The sequence below is a fragment of the Bolinopsis microptera genome, chromosome 1 (genome assembly GCF_026151205.1).
Source record: "Bolinopsis microptera isolate Bmic1 chromosome 1, MBARI_Bmic_1.0, whole genome shotgun sequence".
Classification (NCBI taxonomy): Eukaryota; Metazoa; Ctenophora; class Tentaculata; order Lobata; family Bolinopsidae; genus Bolinopsis; species Bolinopsis microptera.
The window spans coordinates 5,591,360-5,610,623 of NC_087072.1; the positions used below are offsets into that span (position 1 = coordinate 5,591,360).

At 38.4% G+C, this 19,264-nt stretch overlaps 2 protein-coding genes across 6 annotated transcripts in view; both read right to left on the reverse strand.

The window, feature by feature from the left end:
• Positions 1 to 882: 882 nt before the first annotated feature.
• On the reverse strand, positions 883 to 9,539 carry LOC134822666 (tryptophan-rich protein TspO-like). 2 transcript variants are annotated; one of them, XM_063833859.1, is made up of 5 exons: positions 9,384 to 9,539; positions 8,300 to 8,429; positions 7,926 to 8,012; positions 4,194 to 4,406; positions 976 to 1,693 (listed from the first exon to the last, which is right to left on the reverse strand). In XM_063833859.1, exons 1-4 carry the CDS (start codon positions 9,518 to 9,520, stop codon positions 4,209 to 4,211), a joined length of 552 nt encoding a protein of 183 aa, XP_063689929.1. In that variant the 5' UTR covers positions 9,521 to 9,539; the 3' UTR covers positions 976 to 1,693; positions 4,194 to 4,208. The 2 variants fall into 2 exon arrangements, with proteins under 2 accessions (XP_063689936.1, XP_063689929.1); XM_063833866.1 differs by lacking the exon at positions 4,194 to 4,406 and having other exon boundaries at positions 883 to 1,693.
• Positions 9,540 to 17,658: 8,119 nt separating this feature from the next.
• Positions 17,659 to 19,264, reverse strand: part of LOC134822701 (C-Maf-inducing protein-like) — a 78,936-nt gene continuing 77,330 nt past the window's right edge. For 3 of the 4 annotated variants that reach the window (XM_063833926.1, XM_063833909.1, XM_063833901.1), the window contains one exon: positions 17,659 to 19,154. In XM_063833926.1, the coding sequence (XP_063689996.1) occupies positions 19,093 to 19,154 (62 nt within the window). In that variant the 3' untranslated portion in view covers positions 17,659 to 19,092. The remainder of the gene's footprint in view (positions 19,155 to 19,264) is intronic. The other variant, XM_063833917.1, reaches the window with a different exon arrangement.

Genomic DNA, 19,264 nt, shown 5'->3' on the forward strand with positions numbered 1-19,264 from the left:
ATGTTCATAAACATAGATTCGGCGGAATGACAGGCTGAGCGCCGCCCAGTAAATGGGACTGATGCCCTCTATTCGATGTGACGGAAACTTGTATCACGTTGCGACCCCCACGGTCGTTTCACTATCGTCTTGACGATACAGGGGGAGCCGCGCACTCGAGCGCGGCGGGTCATACAACGTATGACAAACGTTACCTGAGGACCCCAGGCTATTATGTTCATTAACGAATAAAGATTTGGCGGAATGACAGGCTGAGCGCGGCCCAGTAAGACAAACGGAAACGAAGCGAGAGACTAGCAAGCTAGGTAAAAGGATACTCATAGCTCTAGCTGCAGCTCAAATATTTATGATCATGATAGCCTGGGGTCCCCAAGTAATTTTACCCGTTGTTCTTCATTAATGGACTGACCCTATTTCGAAGCACTTTATCAATTATAATTACGCATACAGCATATATGAAATTGAATATAATGTGCAACCTCGATCTTCCGCGTCCTTTTCCTTTATCTGGCACACCGATCCCAATGCGCGGCGCTCTTTACGAGCTACCGCAATGCGCAAGTGAGTTGTAGGTTTACAACCAACCAGGACGCGCGCCGAGTTGGACTCGTCGACGGTCCTGATATATGGAACAGATATTTTACGAGTATCACCCGTTAACAAGTGAGAGGAGCGAGCAATAGACTAGCAAGCTAGGTAACCATTTCCTTAACATAAATTAAATGGTCGGGGGCCGGGGGGTTCTCATACGTTGTATGACCCGCCGCGCACGAGTGCGCGGCTCCCCTATATCGTCAGGACCATAGTGAAACGACCGTGGGGGTCGCAACGTGATACAAGGGGGGGGGGGGGGGGGTGTGTGTCAATCAAAATCTCGGGAATAGTTGTTGTTAGATTTAGGCTTTAATGTTTAAGAAAGTTCCATACAACAAAATGAAAGAGTAATTTTCAAAATTGATAACAGAACATCGCAGATTTACTAATCATTAATATTTTGGCTACTTCAAATCAGGGTACTCTCAACTCTGTGATCTCAATGCCAACCCCGTCTAACAAACACAAATAATCGATTCATTTTTAAGTTGACCTCAAAAAAGGAAAAAAACTTAAGCCCATGCCGATATCTAAATTAGTTCTTTCTACACACACACACACACACACACACACACACACACACACACACACACACACACACACACACACACACGGATATTGGCATTGGAGAGCTGTTTAAAGATATCATGCATTGCAAAAGGTCACGGAATGCCAATAAACAGCTTTTACATCCATTAAAACATGCACTGGAAATAAAAAAGCAAGTTAATATATGTTATTACAAGGTCAAAGGTAATTAAAAACATGTCAATACATAACTCATTTTATTCAATCAATTTAACTACCCGGATTATCGACTACAAATCTGGAATGTTAAAAAAGTTACAATATTCGAGTGTCAAGTTAAAGTAAAAATTGAATTGAACTCATAGTCATATCTGAATAATTATCATTATGTATTCTATTCATCACCCTCCTTATTGAGAGCATACAGATTCCAATTGAGTGCAGTAGCGAAACATACCCACGCGAGATAGGGTAGTAGAAGTAGAGGGGTCCAAGCTCTACCTTTTACCCGGGCGAAAAACACCATGGTCAGTACTATGAAGACTATAAGCACTAGTATCTCAACAAATGCCTGAAAATATTATCTGATGTTACTTTTCATCGTTTGATACAGAGTTTTTGGGTTGAAGGGTCGAGCTTGCAAACAAAAATAGGGGACGGAGATCTATATTAAAAGTTTGAAGTTAGAGCTGCATTATGTATTTTACCGCACGTTCGAATCGGTGGCGATCGGAAAGCATGAAGTTGACCTAAAGTTAGATATGCGTCGTCTTCCAATTATATCGGTCCCGATATTTGAAATTGTATCGCCTCTCGGATTTGCTCTCGGATCCTATAGGATTTGAGTATCCTATCTGGTCGGAATTGTTAAATCCTATCTCCGCTAGGATTAGCGCTCGGATCCGATAGGTTTTACATTTCCTATAGGGTCCGAGAGCAAATCCTATCGCCTCTCGGAACTAACAGTAACAAATCCTATCGCCGCTCGGCGAAAGGAATTCATTGGAGGTATCCTAATTCCTACGGGAACCGGATCGGCGTAAGCAGTAAGGAATGATAAAATCCGCGATATCTCGGACGCGCTAGGATAAATCCGAGGGTAGGATAATCCTATCTGATTAAAATCGCAGAAATCGTCCTTTTGAACAGCCGTAGCTATTAGGTGCAGTAGCTATTAGGTGTAGATTAGGTGTAGCTTAGCTAAGCAAGATATCGCCGCTCGGCGAAAGGAATTCATTGGAGGTATCCTAATTCCTACGGGAACCGGATCGGCGTAAGCAGTAAGGACTGATAAAATCCGCGATATCTCGGACGCGCTAGGATAAATCCGAGGGTAGGATAATCCTATCTGATTAAAATCGCAGAAATCGTCCTTTTGAACAGCCGTAGCTATTAGGTGCAGTAGCTATTAGGTGTAGATTAGGTGTAGCTTAGCTAAGCAAGCTCGCTAGCGATCGCTAGGCGCTCGGATTTTATTTTTGAGAGGCGATAGGATAGAAAAAATCCGAGAGCCTAGCTCTAGGATTTTACGTTTCCGAGAGGTGTGCTCTCGGATTTATGTTTCCGAGACGTGTGCTCTCGGATTCATCATTTCTTAACGGGTGATACTCGTAAAATATCTGTTCCATATATTGGAACAGGACCGTCGACGAGTCCAACTCGTCGCGCGTCCTGGTAGGTTGTAAACCTACAAACCATTTCCGGAAGATAAAATGTGTGTTGCGCGTTTCCGAACTCAAATAAAATTCCATCGAGATCGAAAACATAAAGAGTACTACAAGGTATCCTGAAGTTAACTAGAAGGGTATTACAAGGTATCCTGAAGTTAACTTGAAGAGTACTACAAGGTATCCTGGAGTTAACTCAAAAAGTACTACAAGGTAACCTGAAGTTAACTTGAAGAGTACTACAAGGTATTCTGAAGTTAACTTGAAGGGTACTATAAGGTATCCTGAAGTTAACTTGAAGAGTACTACAAGGTATCCTGAAGTTAACTTGAAGAGTACTACAACGTATTCTGAAGTTAACTTGAAGATTACTACAAGGTATCCTAGAGTTAACTCTTATAGAGAACTACAAGTTATCATTTATCTACTTAATTTAACCTAAACAACCTCCAAGTTGTTGTAACCTGCAGGCAACCGTGGATCAACTTAAGATAAAGCGATCTGATATGATCCTGAAGTTAACTGACAGAAAGCTTGAAGTTTCAACCTACAGTTAGATATGCGTCGTCTTCCAATTATATCGGTCCTGATATTTGAAATTTTATCGCCTCTCGGATTTGCTCTCGGATCCTATAGGATTTGAGTATCCTATCGGGTCCGAGAGCAAATCCTATCTGTACTCGGAATTGTTAAATCCTATCTCCGCTAGGATTAGCGCTCGGATCCGATAGGTTTTTAATTTCCTATCGGGTCCGAGAGCAAATCCTATCGCCTCTCGGAACTTACACATCCTATCGCCGCTCGGCGATAGGAATTCATCGGAGGTATTCTGGGGGGACTGGATCGGCGTTAGGATTGATAAAATCCGAGATATCTCGGACGCGCTAGGATATATCCTAGGGTAATCCTATCTAATTAGAATCGCAAAAATCGACGTTCTGAACAGCCGTCGCGTGGGCGCGGCGCGGCGACCATGCTTTTAGTTTGCGCGAACATATTCAAGTAAAACAACCATGCGCATTCCAACAACATTATTATGTAAACCTATTATGACGAAGTAACGGAAAAGCACGTGACACTGAACTTCCGAACACTGACGTCATACATCAAGGCACGACAATTGAGCTACTAAAGTGTGTCACATACATATCGGGAATTTGCATCAGGTTTCATCTCCGAATTAAACAGTTAAGTGCAGACTTGCTGTGCAGCAAATGTGCTCTGTGGTACAGATAGGACTGTTGGAGGGTCAAAATTCTTTGAACTGAGGTTTCACAGAATATTTTTCCATGAAAAAAGACACATTACTCAAGGCTATTTTATCAAGGCAAATTAAGTTTTTTTGGTGAAAAAAGCTCATTGAGCCAAAATCATTCCACAGATAATTTAAAAGCATTTTCTCACTTGTAATTCTGAGATTTATAACTCCGGTTTCAAACCGTCCCAACTACTAAAAGCTTCAGGGTTCAATTCGAACAATTTGTAGTTAAGAGCAGTAGCAAAGGTCACCCACGCCAGGTATGGTACCAAGCACAGAGCTGCACCTCTGCTGAATTTCCAGAATTGCAGTATTGTCAGGACGATAGCAAACCACAAAACCACGATCTCTACCAAACTCTGAAAGTTTAACTAAGTCCAGAGTGTAAAATAATTAGTTCTCACAAGATAAATCGGTGAACGGACTTAAAGTTGGCACGGACACGGGACAGAGAGTTTTAACTAACAGAAAGTCGATATATTTAAATGTATTTTAAAATTTCTGCCGACATTTTATTTCCTACTTCAACAGTACTGTCCTTCAAATCTCAAATCGGCTCATTTTTAACGGATTCTCTCCTTTTTTAATCAATCCTCCTTATTTATCAATAAACTCACAACCTTCGTGTTCCTATAACCTAACTGAAGGTTCTACCAAGCAACTAAACAACCAATTTCATGTGTGCTTTTTGACAGTAATGTTCAATGACCTACGTACGCAGTGAGCTGAAGCTACTAAAAATTAAATTTTGAGCCCCTTATATTGTTATAAGGACACGTTCATTTGAGTTTGAGGATATTGGTAAATATAAGTGACCCTATTTAAAGGCACAATGTAGTTGACTTTGTCACACTATGAAATTACACGAACCCTTGATGGTAAGGATAATCGTCTCATCCTTTAAGCTAACTTTGTCACATAACGATATCTTAATCAGGTGATAAGATATCGCTTAAATACGGCCGGCACGGAAATGGTTACATTGTCACACTATAAACATGTGACGGAGTAAATATGGACCCCTTGCTGCCGTTTTTGACCAAATTTTTGAGTGTCCAGTTGATTGGATGGATACATATGACCATTACCTACATATTTGATGATCTATTTCGTTAGATGGTGCACTCAGGTTTACTCTGTCACACATTTAAGAAAATATGTGAAGAATGTTTAGGGCACCCTGATAAGCAATGCTGAATAGTGTAGGTTTATTTGATGGCCTGGAAGTGCTAGGAATTGTTATTATATCATATTGTCGTAAGGAATTAAAACACAGAAAGCACAAACAAGTTTACTTTGTCACATAATCTTAATGATATCTGAGCATGTGTGAAATTGAACAAATAATGATATACCAGCTTAAACCCCTTATGTTACGTACTATGGATCAAACAACACTGCTAGTACCATGCGCCAGTCACATAAATCATTATCGGTTGTATTATGTTAACAGTGTCACAATGGTCAAAAATAGGGTAATTTCGTCACAAAAAACTATTATAACTCTGTTAGCTCCTTGCTGGCAAAATAACTAGTTTATCGAAAATTTGTTGATGATAAAGTTACATAGTATTCTAATAGAGGTATAGTTCTTCAAAATAGGGGCAAGACATGTTTACTTTGTCACATCAGTTATTATAAGAGTTAGGTAATCGTCATCAGATTAACAGATCTTTTTCGTAGTTTGGTTCGATTAATATAGGCAATAAAGCATCCTATGCCAATTTTAACACACTATCTTGGTATTGTTGGGGCAGGGAAAGTTAATTTTGTCACATTTTCAGTGTCTTTGACAAATTAATCTTAAATCTTTAAACTTGAGCTCTGATGTTCTGGACAATATTCTGTCACATCAGTTATTATTAGAGTTGGGTAATCGTCTTCACATTAACATATATTCTTTTGTAGTTTGGATTGATTTATATAGGTAATACAGCAGCCTATGCTAATTTCACACACTATCTTGAAATTGTTGGGGCAGGAAAAGTTAATTTTCTCACATTTTTAGTGACAAATTTAACCTAAAATTGTTAAACTTGAGCTCTGATGTTCTGGACAATATTTTACCGATTTTTCTGAAAGAATGTTGAATTCTTATAGAGTTACAGAATATATAATAGATCTTCAAAATAGGGGCAAGACATGTTTACTTTGTCACATCAGTTATTATAAGAGTTATTATAAGAGACTATTTCATTCTATAATCATTGTTTTTTAACCTATTTACGATTTCGTATCATTTTTTGTGACAATGTAAACATTAACTGATCTTAACTTGCATTAACTACATTGTCATCATATAAAGTTTTCCCGCCTTTCAAACCAAAATCAGATATAAGTAATTCGCCCAAAATTTAAAATTCCATATATTGTGACAGAATTAACCTCATTTCCCAATAACCAAGTGTCTGTATTAGCTAACTGTTCGAAACAACATATTTTAGGGCTATGATTGGTAGATCAACCATCAAATAATGAGTTAAAAGTGTTTTAAGGACACCTCACAGTAGAATAGAGGTATGGTATTCTGAGTGTGACAAAGTTACCCAAATATTGCCTTGTAACCGTTCGATCCGTGCCCTTTAACCAATGTTGTATCGTAATTGTTAGATTGACCTAATCTATTATATTTCAGACTAAGGAATGATAATTAGACAACTGCAGTTAACTTAGTCACACAAAATGTGACATTTGAAACATTATAGTGCCTAACAACAATAGATTTTCTTTCTGAGCAGTGCATATGGGAGTATGGGTTAGGTGGCTAATGTTCAGAACTTCTGAACGTGCTAGGTTAATAGATGCCAAAATTAAGCCACTATCGTCGAAAACGCTATTATTTTTGGTTACCAATATCCTCAAACTCAAATGAACGTGTCCATAACCAATTAGATTTAAAATATCCCGCCACGTGAACGCTGCTTTTATCATTTAGCTCTGTCCTGAAATTTGGTGAGAGGGAGGGTCAGACAAAGCAGTGTTTCATTAGATCACCGCTGCTCCCTTTTAATTGCAGGTAGCAAACATCATGTCAATAGTTTGTGTCCACTGTCCGTGATATAACTATGATATAACTATCTGGCGTGCTGAACCAAAATCCAGATCACTCGAATTATTTTAGTATTGTCTACTTAGAGCCCTATGATCGCATGTTTGGGACCCACTTCTCACAATATTAAGGGCTAAGGCGATGTTTATACAGGGTCCAATTATAAACAGCAGCTATATTATATCTAATGTCTCAGTCCCGATTACAATATCAAGCTTGAGTTGGTTAATTCAAATCATGATACACAAGGACAGGGCCTTTAATGATGGCTGGATAAAAAGCGGTTGAAAATAATGTCTAACGAAAGCAGATTAAGAACTTCACTCAACCCGTACGCAGTTAATGATTATTGCAGATGATTTATTTACGAATAGGTAAGAAGATGAAAATTCGATCCTTCCAGGTAGGTGATAGAAATACAGAAGAAATGATTAAAAAGAAATAAGTGAATATTACCATCTGAATAATAAGTGAATATTACCATCTGAATGGTGGAAATTTTGGAATTTTACTTCTACTATGAATGGTATTAAAAATAAGCTGATTCGAGTAAATAGAATATTGGGCTGCCCCTTAGGGACCATCGATGATTATGGGGAATAGCTATTGATTTGTGAATTAAAATGCTAGCCTCACTAGCTGAATACATGTTATTTGAAAACTTTCGAAAAGCTTATTATATGCTCAAATAAGAAATCATCTCGTGTTCATCAATTAAATGCAAGCTTGATAAATTTTCTATTTTGATTATAAATATAAATAGTTAAACGAATTAAGCCAATCACAAACTGCTGGTAATAACAGCTGAATTGATAACTCAATAACTTACCGCCAATAAGTCTTTTGCTTTGCCAAATATCAAAGTCCAGAGAAAGTTTAGCGCTAGTTGTATGAAAAATATAACCAAAGGAGCAGGCTGAAAATAAGGCTATACAGTTAACAGGGTGCCCAATTAGCTTAATAGAGCCACTCAATCAATCGGTTGTCGGTACTTATTCAAATCAATATCAATGGAATATTAAATCTGTTTATTCTCTGCATTTGTAACAACAACAGCTAGAGTACAGCTAGATTTTTAGTGACGATTTGGGTAAAGTGGTCGTTTAAAAGTTAACAAGGTAGACTGGTTGGGTTACCAATTATTTTGGTAAAACTGAGGTTAACTCAATAATAATGTAGAATCTATCAAAACAAAAAAGTTACCTCTTTTGTTATTCCTGTCTTGGTCCACACAGCAAAAGCTGAAATAGCCATCAGCAAATAGAGAATTGGCCATACAATACCAAATAAGTAGCTGGGAGGGTTGAAACTAGGCTTTATAAGTTTCGTGTACCTGAAAAGTAGTGAAAAGTGAAGGGGATTGTTGTTTTATAATTATAACTTTATAAGTAAACATAGTAAACATAATTTAAAGTTATCGGTGTCTTTGCAGTATACATCTTGATGGAGACTGGCCCGTAATAACCAAATGGTATTGTGACGGATGGTATTACTGAAATAATATGTGAAGTGTAAACAGTCCCTTATACATACACAAACATACAGGGTGGGCCAAAAGTCAATACCCATACGTTGGCCTTTATAGCTCAGTCAACTCGAAAAATATTCGTGTACATTTTTTCAAATGAAGGTTCATTTTCGCATTTATTTGATAGTTTGGATAGTCGGATCGAGCTAAATTTTATTGAATTATGTTTGTCCTGAAAAAATTAGAGTTGTAGCTTCTCAGATGACCAAGATACGAAGCATAACGAGTTTATTCATTACGTGTGATCAGGTGATTGGCTTACCTAATCACGTGATAAGGTGACCCCGTTAACCACCCCGTTAAACATTATGGAATCGTTAAGGCTGCCCAATTAAGGTGTCCTGTCACGGTATCACATAATCTCCCAATAAATTTTGCTAACGAGGTATACAAAATGCTTGATAATTTCGTCATTCCTAATCCGTTTCACATCATTTTTTAGATCAGATGCAACATTTAATAATCTACCGTCTCTGAAAAAATTAGGCGTCCACCATGTTCAAAGATAACAATATAGGTGTTTTAATATTGAATGGGCGTGGTCTAAAATACTCGAATTTGCAAATTTTGGCGACGGAATCCTCGAACAAGTATGTACAGTATGCTATCTGCAAAACAACAACTCTCAAATATAAAACACGTCGGAGGTATAAGACCCAACATATGGGTACTGACTTTTGGCCCACCCCGTATAATAATAAGCTTTGCAATTGCAGGAAATTTGTATTATGTAAAACAACAACTCCTGTGAAGACTTACCATTCTGAGCTGTCTCCAAAATCATTTCGAGTAATTGCACCCATTAGTCCACCACCACCCATACACAGGATGAGAAACCCCACAAAAACTGCCACATTTATCAGGATGCCCTTTCGATTCATATCTTTTATGCCCATTGTTGCAACTAAAGCAATTGAGTAGGTAAAAGTTAAAATTATGTCGATAAAAGATATAGTAAGGGGAAAAGTGGCATTCCATTGGATCGGTTTGCCATTTGTATCATTCTAATCTAGATAATATCGGAGAACGCGTTTCCTGAGCACATTGGCCTTAAACAGATAGTTGCAACGTGTTTCTCGAGTCTTAAAACCCCTAGTTTGATATATAGCATGACAAATTCGACCAAAATGATTAAACACTCTAACTTTCACTACACACGAGACCCTCAAAATGGGCGTGGCAAAAAAAAGTGTGGCTGCGAGATACAAAATTGGCAACAAGTCTAATTATGTTCGTAAGGGTCTTAACTACCATATTCCGTTGAGAAATTGTTGTGAACAAACCGATCCAACGAAACCCTTAAATCAACCACTTTTCCCCTTACTAATATGGAATAACTTTAAAACAAATAAAATTTCTGTAACTTTTATCATATAATTTACAGCGTGTCTTCAAAAGTTGATGTACTTTTTGAATAACTTTATATCCATCGGTCTAAACTTCATTCTGTACAAAAACTTTGGTGCAATGAAAATTTTGAATATGTCCTACCAGTAGGCAGTGGCGTAACGTTGCCTGCTGAAAAAGCACCCCCCTGTTGGCACCACCTCCCCTTTTGGCGCCCCTCCCTAAAATTGAACAAATTCGATGATTTTAGAGGGTACGCCTGTAAAATCTCCAAAAAAGTGTGTTCCTAGATCAAAACGCGCAGTTTGGCTAGTACCGTAGTTAATTTTTTTCAAATTGTCCCATATTCAAACAACGATTTGGCACCCCCCTAAGATGGCGCCCCCCTAAGAAGGCGCACCCCCCCCCCTGTGTCGGCGGGACACCAAAAGGGGAGGGGGCGCCATCAGGGGGCGCTTTTTCAGCGGGGGGCACCAACAGGCAAAGTTACACCACTGGTTCCCTTGACCGAAATTTTGCGGTTTTGACTGAAATTTTGATCAGTGACCAATCAGTGAGTTCGGTGAAGTAAAACAAGTCGCCATCAAGGTACTGGAAGTAGTATATCCGTAGAAAACTTTGATGCAATGAAAACCTTGAATATGTCCTACACGTGACCAATCAGTTGAAGTTGGGTGCAGTGGCATAACGTTGCCTGTTGGCGCCGCACCCCCCTCCCGCCGAAAAATCGTCCCCTATTGGTGCCCCTTTCCATTTTGGCGGCCCTCCCTAAAATTGAATAAATTAGATGATTTTAGAGGATACGCCAGTAAATTCTCTAAAAAATGTGTTTCTAGAGCAGAACGCACAGTTTTGCTAGTACCGTAGTTAAGTTTTTCGAAACTGTCCCACATTCAAACGACGATTTGGCGCCCCCTAAGATTGCGCCCCCCGCACAGTGGGGTCGGCGGGGCCCTTCGTTATGCCACTGGTTGGGTCTAAGAATACTGGTGAGAAACAAATACAGACAGCGCGGGAGGTAATCGAGCTTGGCGGAGATTTCAATGAAACTAATAAATCAATGAAACTAATAAATCAATGTTTTAGCTCATTTTACAAAGTCAAATATTTAAAACAATTAAAATTGTATAGTGCTCAATTTGTAAATGACTAGTTGATCTTTGCTATTGGAAGTTTGTCAAGGACTGGCAGCTAGCGGGGCAAGGAATGCACGGGCTTAGGGGCTTTTGTGCACACCAGAACACTAGCTCGGTAGATTTTTGGAAACTAGAAGGACTGAAAACTAAAATTGTTTTTGATGGAGGCTGAGGCATGTTTTTGAGAGGGACGGTATAATAGCTTGTGGTAACAACTGGCCTTTACTTTAATAGGATGAAGTTTTAGTTTTAGGACAGGAAGAAGGCATTAAGAAGATTTGCTCTTTGTTTACAAGGCAGAATATAAGCAATGTTGGTTATAATATGTATCAATATCTAGATCTTCGTTTATCAATTTTCACTAAATGGGTTTAAAATTTTAATAGGGAGGGAAATTCATCAACTTTATTAAGTACCTATCAAAAATAAATCTTATATCAATGCCATATATTAAAAATCATAATCCTAAGTCTAATAATAAATCTGTTAAAAACACTTTCTCACTACACTGCGCTCACACACGTTAGTAAGACAAAGGAAAATGCACACCCAGCTAATTTTCAATTTCAAGATAATCATTTTGGATGTGTGGACCCTAGGGTAGACTTAATGTCAAAATTTAGATTACTGTAGAGCATTCGAAATCTTTGTTTGTCCAATCAAGATCAGCATGGTTATGCTGGTTGACGAGCAGTGATTGCTTCATCCTAGACTTCAGGCAGGCCACACTTAGACAGTAGTCACGTATACCAAGCTTAGGCACAATTACGTTCCAAATACGAGTCGTTCTGCTATTGAAGTTGTCAGGGGGGTCTGCTTGGCTTAGTATAAGGGTGGGTTTCCTACTTGAGCAGGTGAAATTTTCATGGAGGGAAATCGGAGCACGGAATTTCATGATTTTATAGAGCTCAAGGAAACAATGGTAAGTGTACAGGTTTTGGACGGCAAGTATTCCGTGTTCCTTGAACAAAGGTTTCGTGTGCTCTTTCAAGAAAAATTTTTTGTTCAGATTTTGGTTGCCAAACGGTCGAGCACGAGCACAGGTCTTAAATTTATCTAGGTATGCCTCCCTGTCGCCAAACAGTACCCTGAGACAATATTTTTGTGCTTTGAATACAGAACTTATACGAGTTTTGGCTGCCCCACCCCAAACCGTGATACAATAGGAGAGGTGTGATTCAAATAGAGTGTAATACAACTGGCGGTGTAAGAAATCTGGGAGGGAGCAGCGTAGGCGGCAGAGAGTTGATGTTGCATGGCTGAGAGAACGCCTAAGTGATTTTATATGTTCTTCCCAGGTTAGCTTTTCATCGATGACGACTCCCAGAAACTTAGCAGATGCAACTTGTTTTATTGGAAAGTTATCAATGGTTAGAGTATATTCAGAATTATTGTCAGTCTGGGAGGACGATGCTGGTTTAAAGTGAATGAAACAGCATTTAGACATGTTGACATGAGTTTGTTTGCTCGCATGTAGGAATATAAACTAGCTAAAAGAGAATTACCACGCATATATGCCTCCTTTTTAGATTTCCCAGTCACAAATATATTGGTGTCATCAGCGAAGATGAACATGTTCAACAGGGTTCTCATGTCTTCAGAGATAAAAGCCGTGGTCTTTGATCTGTGTTCTGCTGAGGAGGAGGGGCTGAACTCAAATAGACTTCTCAGGTGAGATTCAAACAGACTGCTCCGTACCTGACACCCTATAGAGACGGTTTGAAAAAAAAAGCTAACACATTCCCTCGATCCTTCAAGCCCCTGAGGCCTGAATTAATAGTGAGGAAGTTCGAATGAATTAAAAAGTTAGGTCAGCACTATCTCTCTTGAAGCATATGAAACACATTAATTAAGATCATTCGTAAAAACTGATACTATCTTTGCTCGATTATTGAGAAATCTATGTTTAACAGAATATGTTATTTCACTATGAGAATTTTTGACGGAACCAATGACAAAATGTCCTGCAATAACAAAACAAAACGTTTTTGAGACAAACAGTGAAGAAGCAACAAATATTGCGTATAAAGCAATGAAAGGCATTAGTTTGGTCAAATCAAACGGAACATATGCTATCAGACTTTCAACTGACTATGGCAGGGTTAAAACAGTTTTAACGCTAGCAACGATCCCCTTTTACATAGTTCCACTAAAATGATAATTTAAGATTAAATATGTATACTGTATAGTGATAGGTAGATAAAGTAAAAAATGTAATAAAACGGTAGGAATAAAGTATACTAAGCAAACGTAGTCGATACGTCATAAAACGAACTGGCCCAAACTCCAATTACTCCCGCGTAATTTCCCGCGTAATTCTAAGACTCCGATTTGCGCCGCCGCAAAGTTATTATAAAACTAAATTCAACACGTGCGACAAATATTTTGCAACATTAGAAAAGGATACCATAGGTCAAGCTATGGCATTAATATATTACCACACCCAATACCAAACTTATTCTTAAGCCCGTGCCTCTTTACCACTGATAAGTATATTTTACTAAGACGATCCCGTCTAAAACCCAACTCAATTAAATCTTCAGTAAACTTCAAAACTCTATCAGAAAAAGCAACAACATTATTACAGATCCTAGAATATCTCACAACCTGTGAACAGTACGTGCCATATAATACACTACTAGCTTGATTACTCATCAAAGGTTGAAACTTGACCACTTTAAAACCAAACTTATCCCTTTTATCATAAACTCTACAAGAAAACTTCCCCTCGCTATTTATCGAAATATCAAGATCTAATACATTGGCGGCACTATCTACTTCATTTTCCTTATTAAGAGTAAGAGAGTCTGGATATATTAACTTAAAATATTCCTCTAAGTAACCATCAGAGTTAAGGGTAGTAATATCATCTATAAGTCTAAATGTATTATTTAACTTCTTTACAATATAGTATCTACTTTTATACGTACTGTCTAGGAAACTGTTCTCAAAATACCAAAGAGTTAAGTTAGCAATATATGTCAAATAACGGAGTAGTTCGCTGTTTATTAGTCTCATGATTGAAATACTGATATCTGGATATTATCCGGTTGGAAGAGACAAGGACAAGTGAAACAAGGAAGTTAGGAGTAAGGGCAAATTTTCGGCGTCAACGCCATCTTCAGGCTCAAATTATTTGTTATGTAGTAGTGTTGAAAGTATTAAAACTCGTTTAATACTTTCAACACTACTACATAACAAATAATTTGAGCCTGAAGATGGCGTTGACGCCGAAAATTTGCCCTTACTCCTAACTTCCTTGTTTCACTTGTCCTTGTCTCTTCCAACCGGATAATATCCAGATATCAGTATTAGCAATATATGGACCAGGGTTGATTCCAATAGGTACACCGATATGTTGCCGATATAAGATCTCTCCTACTTTAAAGTAACAATTATCCAGTAGAAACTCAACACATTTAATCAACTTAACTTCATCAAAAGCCACAGTCCCATCTCTAAAGCTATTAACCCAAGCAGACCCTTTATCGTAAACAGCTATAAACTTCTTTTTACTATTCCTAAAGGCTAATTTAACAGTAAACTTGAGAGCATCCTTGATATCTTTATGGGCTAAATTCGTGTATAAAGTAGAAAAATCAAAAGTTTGGATGTTTCTCGCTAAGCTATTATCATTAATTTTATCTAAAGCTTCTAAAATCGGTTTATTATTCAAAATGACCCAATTCCTATTAACTCCTGTTACTTTAAACAACATGTTAGTATATCTGCAGATCTCTGAATAAACAGCCTTTAAGGCTAAAGAAATCTTTACTGCCAAGGGCTTAATACTACAATTAGCATAAGAAATAACATACCTAAACTTTAAAATTGGCTTATGAAATTTGTATAGCGCTCGATTTCTGTCGTCGTTTCAATTTTTCATGCGCAGGACGAGTGCGCGGAGTAAAGATCGCGATCCCGATGAACGCCGTACTAACAATGCTTCACGGTGGATACAAATTATTTACATCTTGACATGACTAATATATATAAAGCATCGTTCCCACTAAATCGCTCCCCCAAATTTTAAGAAAAGGCCCAGATCACCCCATGATCTGACGTATTAAGATAAAAATGCTGACAGGGGGGATGAAACCCGTTAAGTTTAACGGGTGATACTCGTAAAATATTTGTTTCAAATATTAGGACCGTTGACGAATCCGACTCGGCGCGTGTCTTGGTAGGTTATAAATCTACAAAATTATGTAAACCAAGCTCCGCATAAAATATATGTATTTTAATTATGCATAATGACTTGCAAAATGCAGCGATTTCATTGGACGAGAGCAACTGTATTAGTATATGAAGTTAATTGCTTTTGGCGACGTTTTGTAGGTTTATAACCTACCAGGACGTGCGCCGAGTTGGACTCGTCGACGGTTCCAATATATGGAACAGATATTTTACGAGTATTACCCCCCAGAAAACCTTACGGCCTGCTGGGCTTGCTAGAGGTGATAGATTTTCAACAGCACGTTTGGCGTCGCGCGTCACATCAAGTTTACCTTTCGCACGCTGCATTGAGCCTAGTAGTCATGACAACGACATTACTTCGCAAAGTTTAAAAGCTGTGATATTTTATTTAGCCCAAAATCAAACTTTTTGGTTTAATTCAAAATCTAAGTTGTCCCAAATTGTGCTCCTGGGGAGCCAACTTTAAATTTACGAGACGGACATTTTGTTGAAAACCGGAAGGTTCTATCTATTTTACTTTTGGAGATATACCCCAGCCGGTAGGGTTTCCTGGGCCGTTAAGCGACGTTTGACCATGAAAGATATTGGATTTGGAGCTATAAGAAGTGCTTGATTACCTGAGGACCCCAGGCTATTATGTTCATTAACATATAAATAAAGATTTGGCGGAATGACAGGCTGAGCGCGGCCCAGTAAGTGCTTGATTGATTCACATAGCCATGTACGTGTATATGCGTACGGCGGTCGCGCGCTATACTGCTTACTGGGTGCCGCTTTCACCTAACCATGTGCTTTCGCGCCACTGCAGGCGCGCTTGTTTCACAACACTGCAAGCGCAAGGGCTCTAGCTCTGGATAGAGCAAGGTGCCGCGCTCAGCCTGTCATTCCGCCGAATCTTTATTATGTTTATAAACATAATAGCCTGGGGTCCCCAGGTACGCTACTGCAAGCGAGAGGGCTTTGGTTAGAGCAATTTGATTGACGATGTCAACCTTTCCATATCGTTGCTCTGTAAAGCAACGATTTAGCAAGAATGCTAGTTTGCGCGGCGCGTCGAAGCCCTCCAAGGAAGTGCAAATTAAGTCACGTAATTCGTAATTTGACGAAATTCATTGATTTGTAATTTTCGTCGTACTATTCCGTTATATCTTCGGTTCCTGGAATGGAATCATTTTGAAAATTCGTAAGGACCTTTTTGATTGACAATGTCAATCCTTTGCAGCTCGGCGTGGCCCAGTGGTGCACTGCACCGGTCTAACGAAGGCGGTTGGGTGGTTGCGATAAACATAATTTGATGCGCGCCAGTAGCAAGTAGTGTATCGCGATTCGCGCTACGACACACGATTACGAGGACCTTCTATAAATCGGGTTAACGGGTGATACTCGTAAAATATTTGTTCCACTTCCAAGACCGCCGACGAGTCTGGAGTCTAACTCGGCACGCGTCTTGGTAGGTTATAAACCTACAACTAATTACTGGGTTGTAGAAATTTTGTTGGATATTGGATTTTATAGTAATGAAAATTTGCCTCACGTTGTAGGCCCGCAGCGCACGAGTGCGCGGCTGTATCGTGACTTTTGCCCCGATACTAAGTGAAATGACAATGAGGGTCACGACGTGATATTATTGGGCCGCGCTCAGCCTGTCATTCCGCCGAATCTCTATGATATGAACATACTAGCCTGAGGTCCCCAGGTAAGACGTGATACAAATGAAAATGGGGCAAAACACAAAAGATGTTGCTTTGAGCTGTAACATAATATCTGGTGATTGGATATGCATTATGCTCAAGCCTCATCATTTGGTTGCAGGGTTATTGTAATGTGTGACTGTGACGATCATGTGTTATAAACTCCCTTTCAGATCGGGAACTTTATCGCACTGTAGCCAGCCAATCATGAAACACATTTAGCGTAACATTAGCTACACTTACGTCTTACAGTTATGAAATAGGCCAAGATTTACTCCGGAAACAGTCGCTATAACTATAACATATAAGTATAACTAACTTTGATATTATGATATGACTACACCTGTTCCAGGTGTTTAATAACTTGTCTGAGATCGTGGCGTGGTACTATTTACTATTATTTCTGTGGTATTTTTGTGTTGCAGAACCGTCAACATTTGTCACAGGTATTGGGTATGAGGTAGGATGACAGTTCTATTCTTCATCATTCATATGCAGAGCAAGGGGCCACTCATGAAATTTACGAACGCGGGTATTAGAACACGACACGGTTATTTATTACTATTTGGAATAAAATAGAACACGTTGTATTACGATTTACGAAATATGTGAACTACCCCTTGCCTACACATTGAGAGGGACAATAAACAATAAACATCATAATTAGATACTGATTACTGCATCAAAAGATATTAAATACATAAAGGTACAATAAATAACAACTTCCAACTTACTATCGAAATATTTTGAAAGAAACAAAACTCCAAGCCGAATACTTTAATGAACTATTGAAATACTATACCGCTATCTGTCAAATAGTTCCTAAAACTGTCACTTTGAAAATGGTCCAAGAGAAGACAAATCCACTACACATTTTTAATTTTCTCTCAAACGTCGGCAGCGGCCCGGCTGATCTTTTAAAACGCTTGATAATACCGAGTCGTAATCGATCGATACAGCGATCAAGCATATTATTATCTTCCCTTACAAGTATTATATGCATGGATCTACAAGTCTAAAGCCGAAGGTATGCCAGTTTGATTTGTGAAATGAAATAACTGCTGTTAATGTAATTGTAATTATGAAAAATCAAGAAATAGTTAGATTAAAGGAGAAACTCAAAGAATCAATTGTAAAATGAAATGATAAATAGCCTTGCTAAACTTCATATCCTCACTTTTCGGTTTGGAAGCACTTTTCTGTACACAATTCTATAAATGAGAATTAATCAACCAAATATTAATTTAAAACTGAATCGAAATATTTTGTCAACCACGATAATATATTAAAACATAGAAAAATAAAATCAAACGACATTTTTCAAATATCGATCAATGCAGATTGGTTGCGATACAAAGATCTAAAAACACTCCGAATCAATAAAATAAGCATCCGTAAAGCACGATATATGAAACATACTCATTTATTAATATTATCCGAGTTTCGCGAATTTTGCCTGATCTCTCATGGATGGTGTTTGAATTAACTGAAGGTCCATGTACACAAAACCTAGTCACGTGTCGTAATTACTTCGAGACATGGCAGTCATGGTTCAACTGACAAGTATCAACTTTCACACAAAACTGGATAAGATAGGAGACATAAAAAGCAACAAAATTAATCAAATAACACTGACATGATACCTTCCATTTCCGACATATAATCACCGCTGCGCGGTGAGTGCTTAACTGTAGTATTGCGAGGTAGTTGAGTCTGTAATGAGACAAAAGTAGGGTAGCTAGACGTCATAGCTAGAAAGACCGGTGGTTGAAAGTAAAGAGCGTAATCACACATTACTCCGAGGGCCATCATCATTATCACCCTCACAGGTTACGTTTTAAAGAGTTACAAGCTGATCCGCTTTTCTCCGGATCGATTGCAGCAGTTCAGAAACGCACACGGTGCCGCAGATGCATCCTTTCTCTGATGATTAAAAACGTCAAATTCAAAGAAGATTCCACTTTTTACAGCAAAGTGCCGTCTTGTCACGAGGCAACGCATGATATCAATAACACAAGAACACTTTCCCCTATGTCAAGTCATTAATGTGGCGTTTCTATATTCTCAATAACTTCCATTAGATGGGCAGATACTAGTTCACTGTTTGCTGTCCCCTGCCGCTTTCTGAGCGCTTTTGTTTCCCATTTTACGATTCGATCCTGAAATAGGAACACTCATTATGATTTGATAAATCAATTAAATAATATTTTAATTGTACACTACGTTTTAGTTACTTCATAATATTTGAAAATTAAGTTCAAAACTAAAT

Excerpts from the sequence above, each read along its gene's own strand:
- LOC134822666 (XM_063833859.1), bottom strand. The coding sequence starts at position 9,520 with ATGGGCATAAAAGATATGAATCGAAAGGGCATCCTGATAAATGTGGCA. Across the intron at positions 8,013-8,299 it reads AGACAGGAATAACAAAAGAG|CCTGCTCCTTTGGTTATATT; the intron begins GTAACTTTTTTG and ends CCTTATTTTCAG. Across the intron at positions 4,407-7,925 it reads AAGCAAAAGACTTATTGGCG|AGTTTGGTAGAGATCGTGGT; the intron begins GTAAGTTATTGA and ends TTAAACTTTCAG.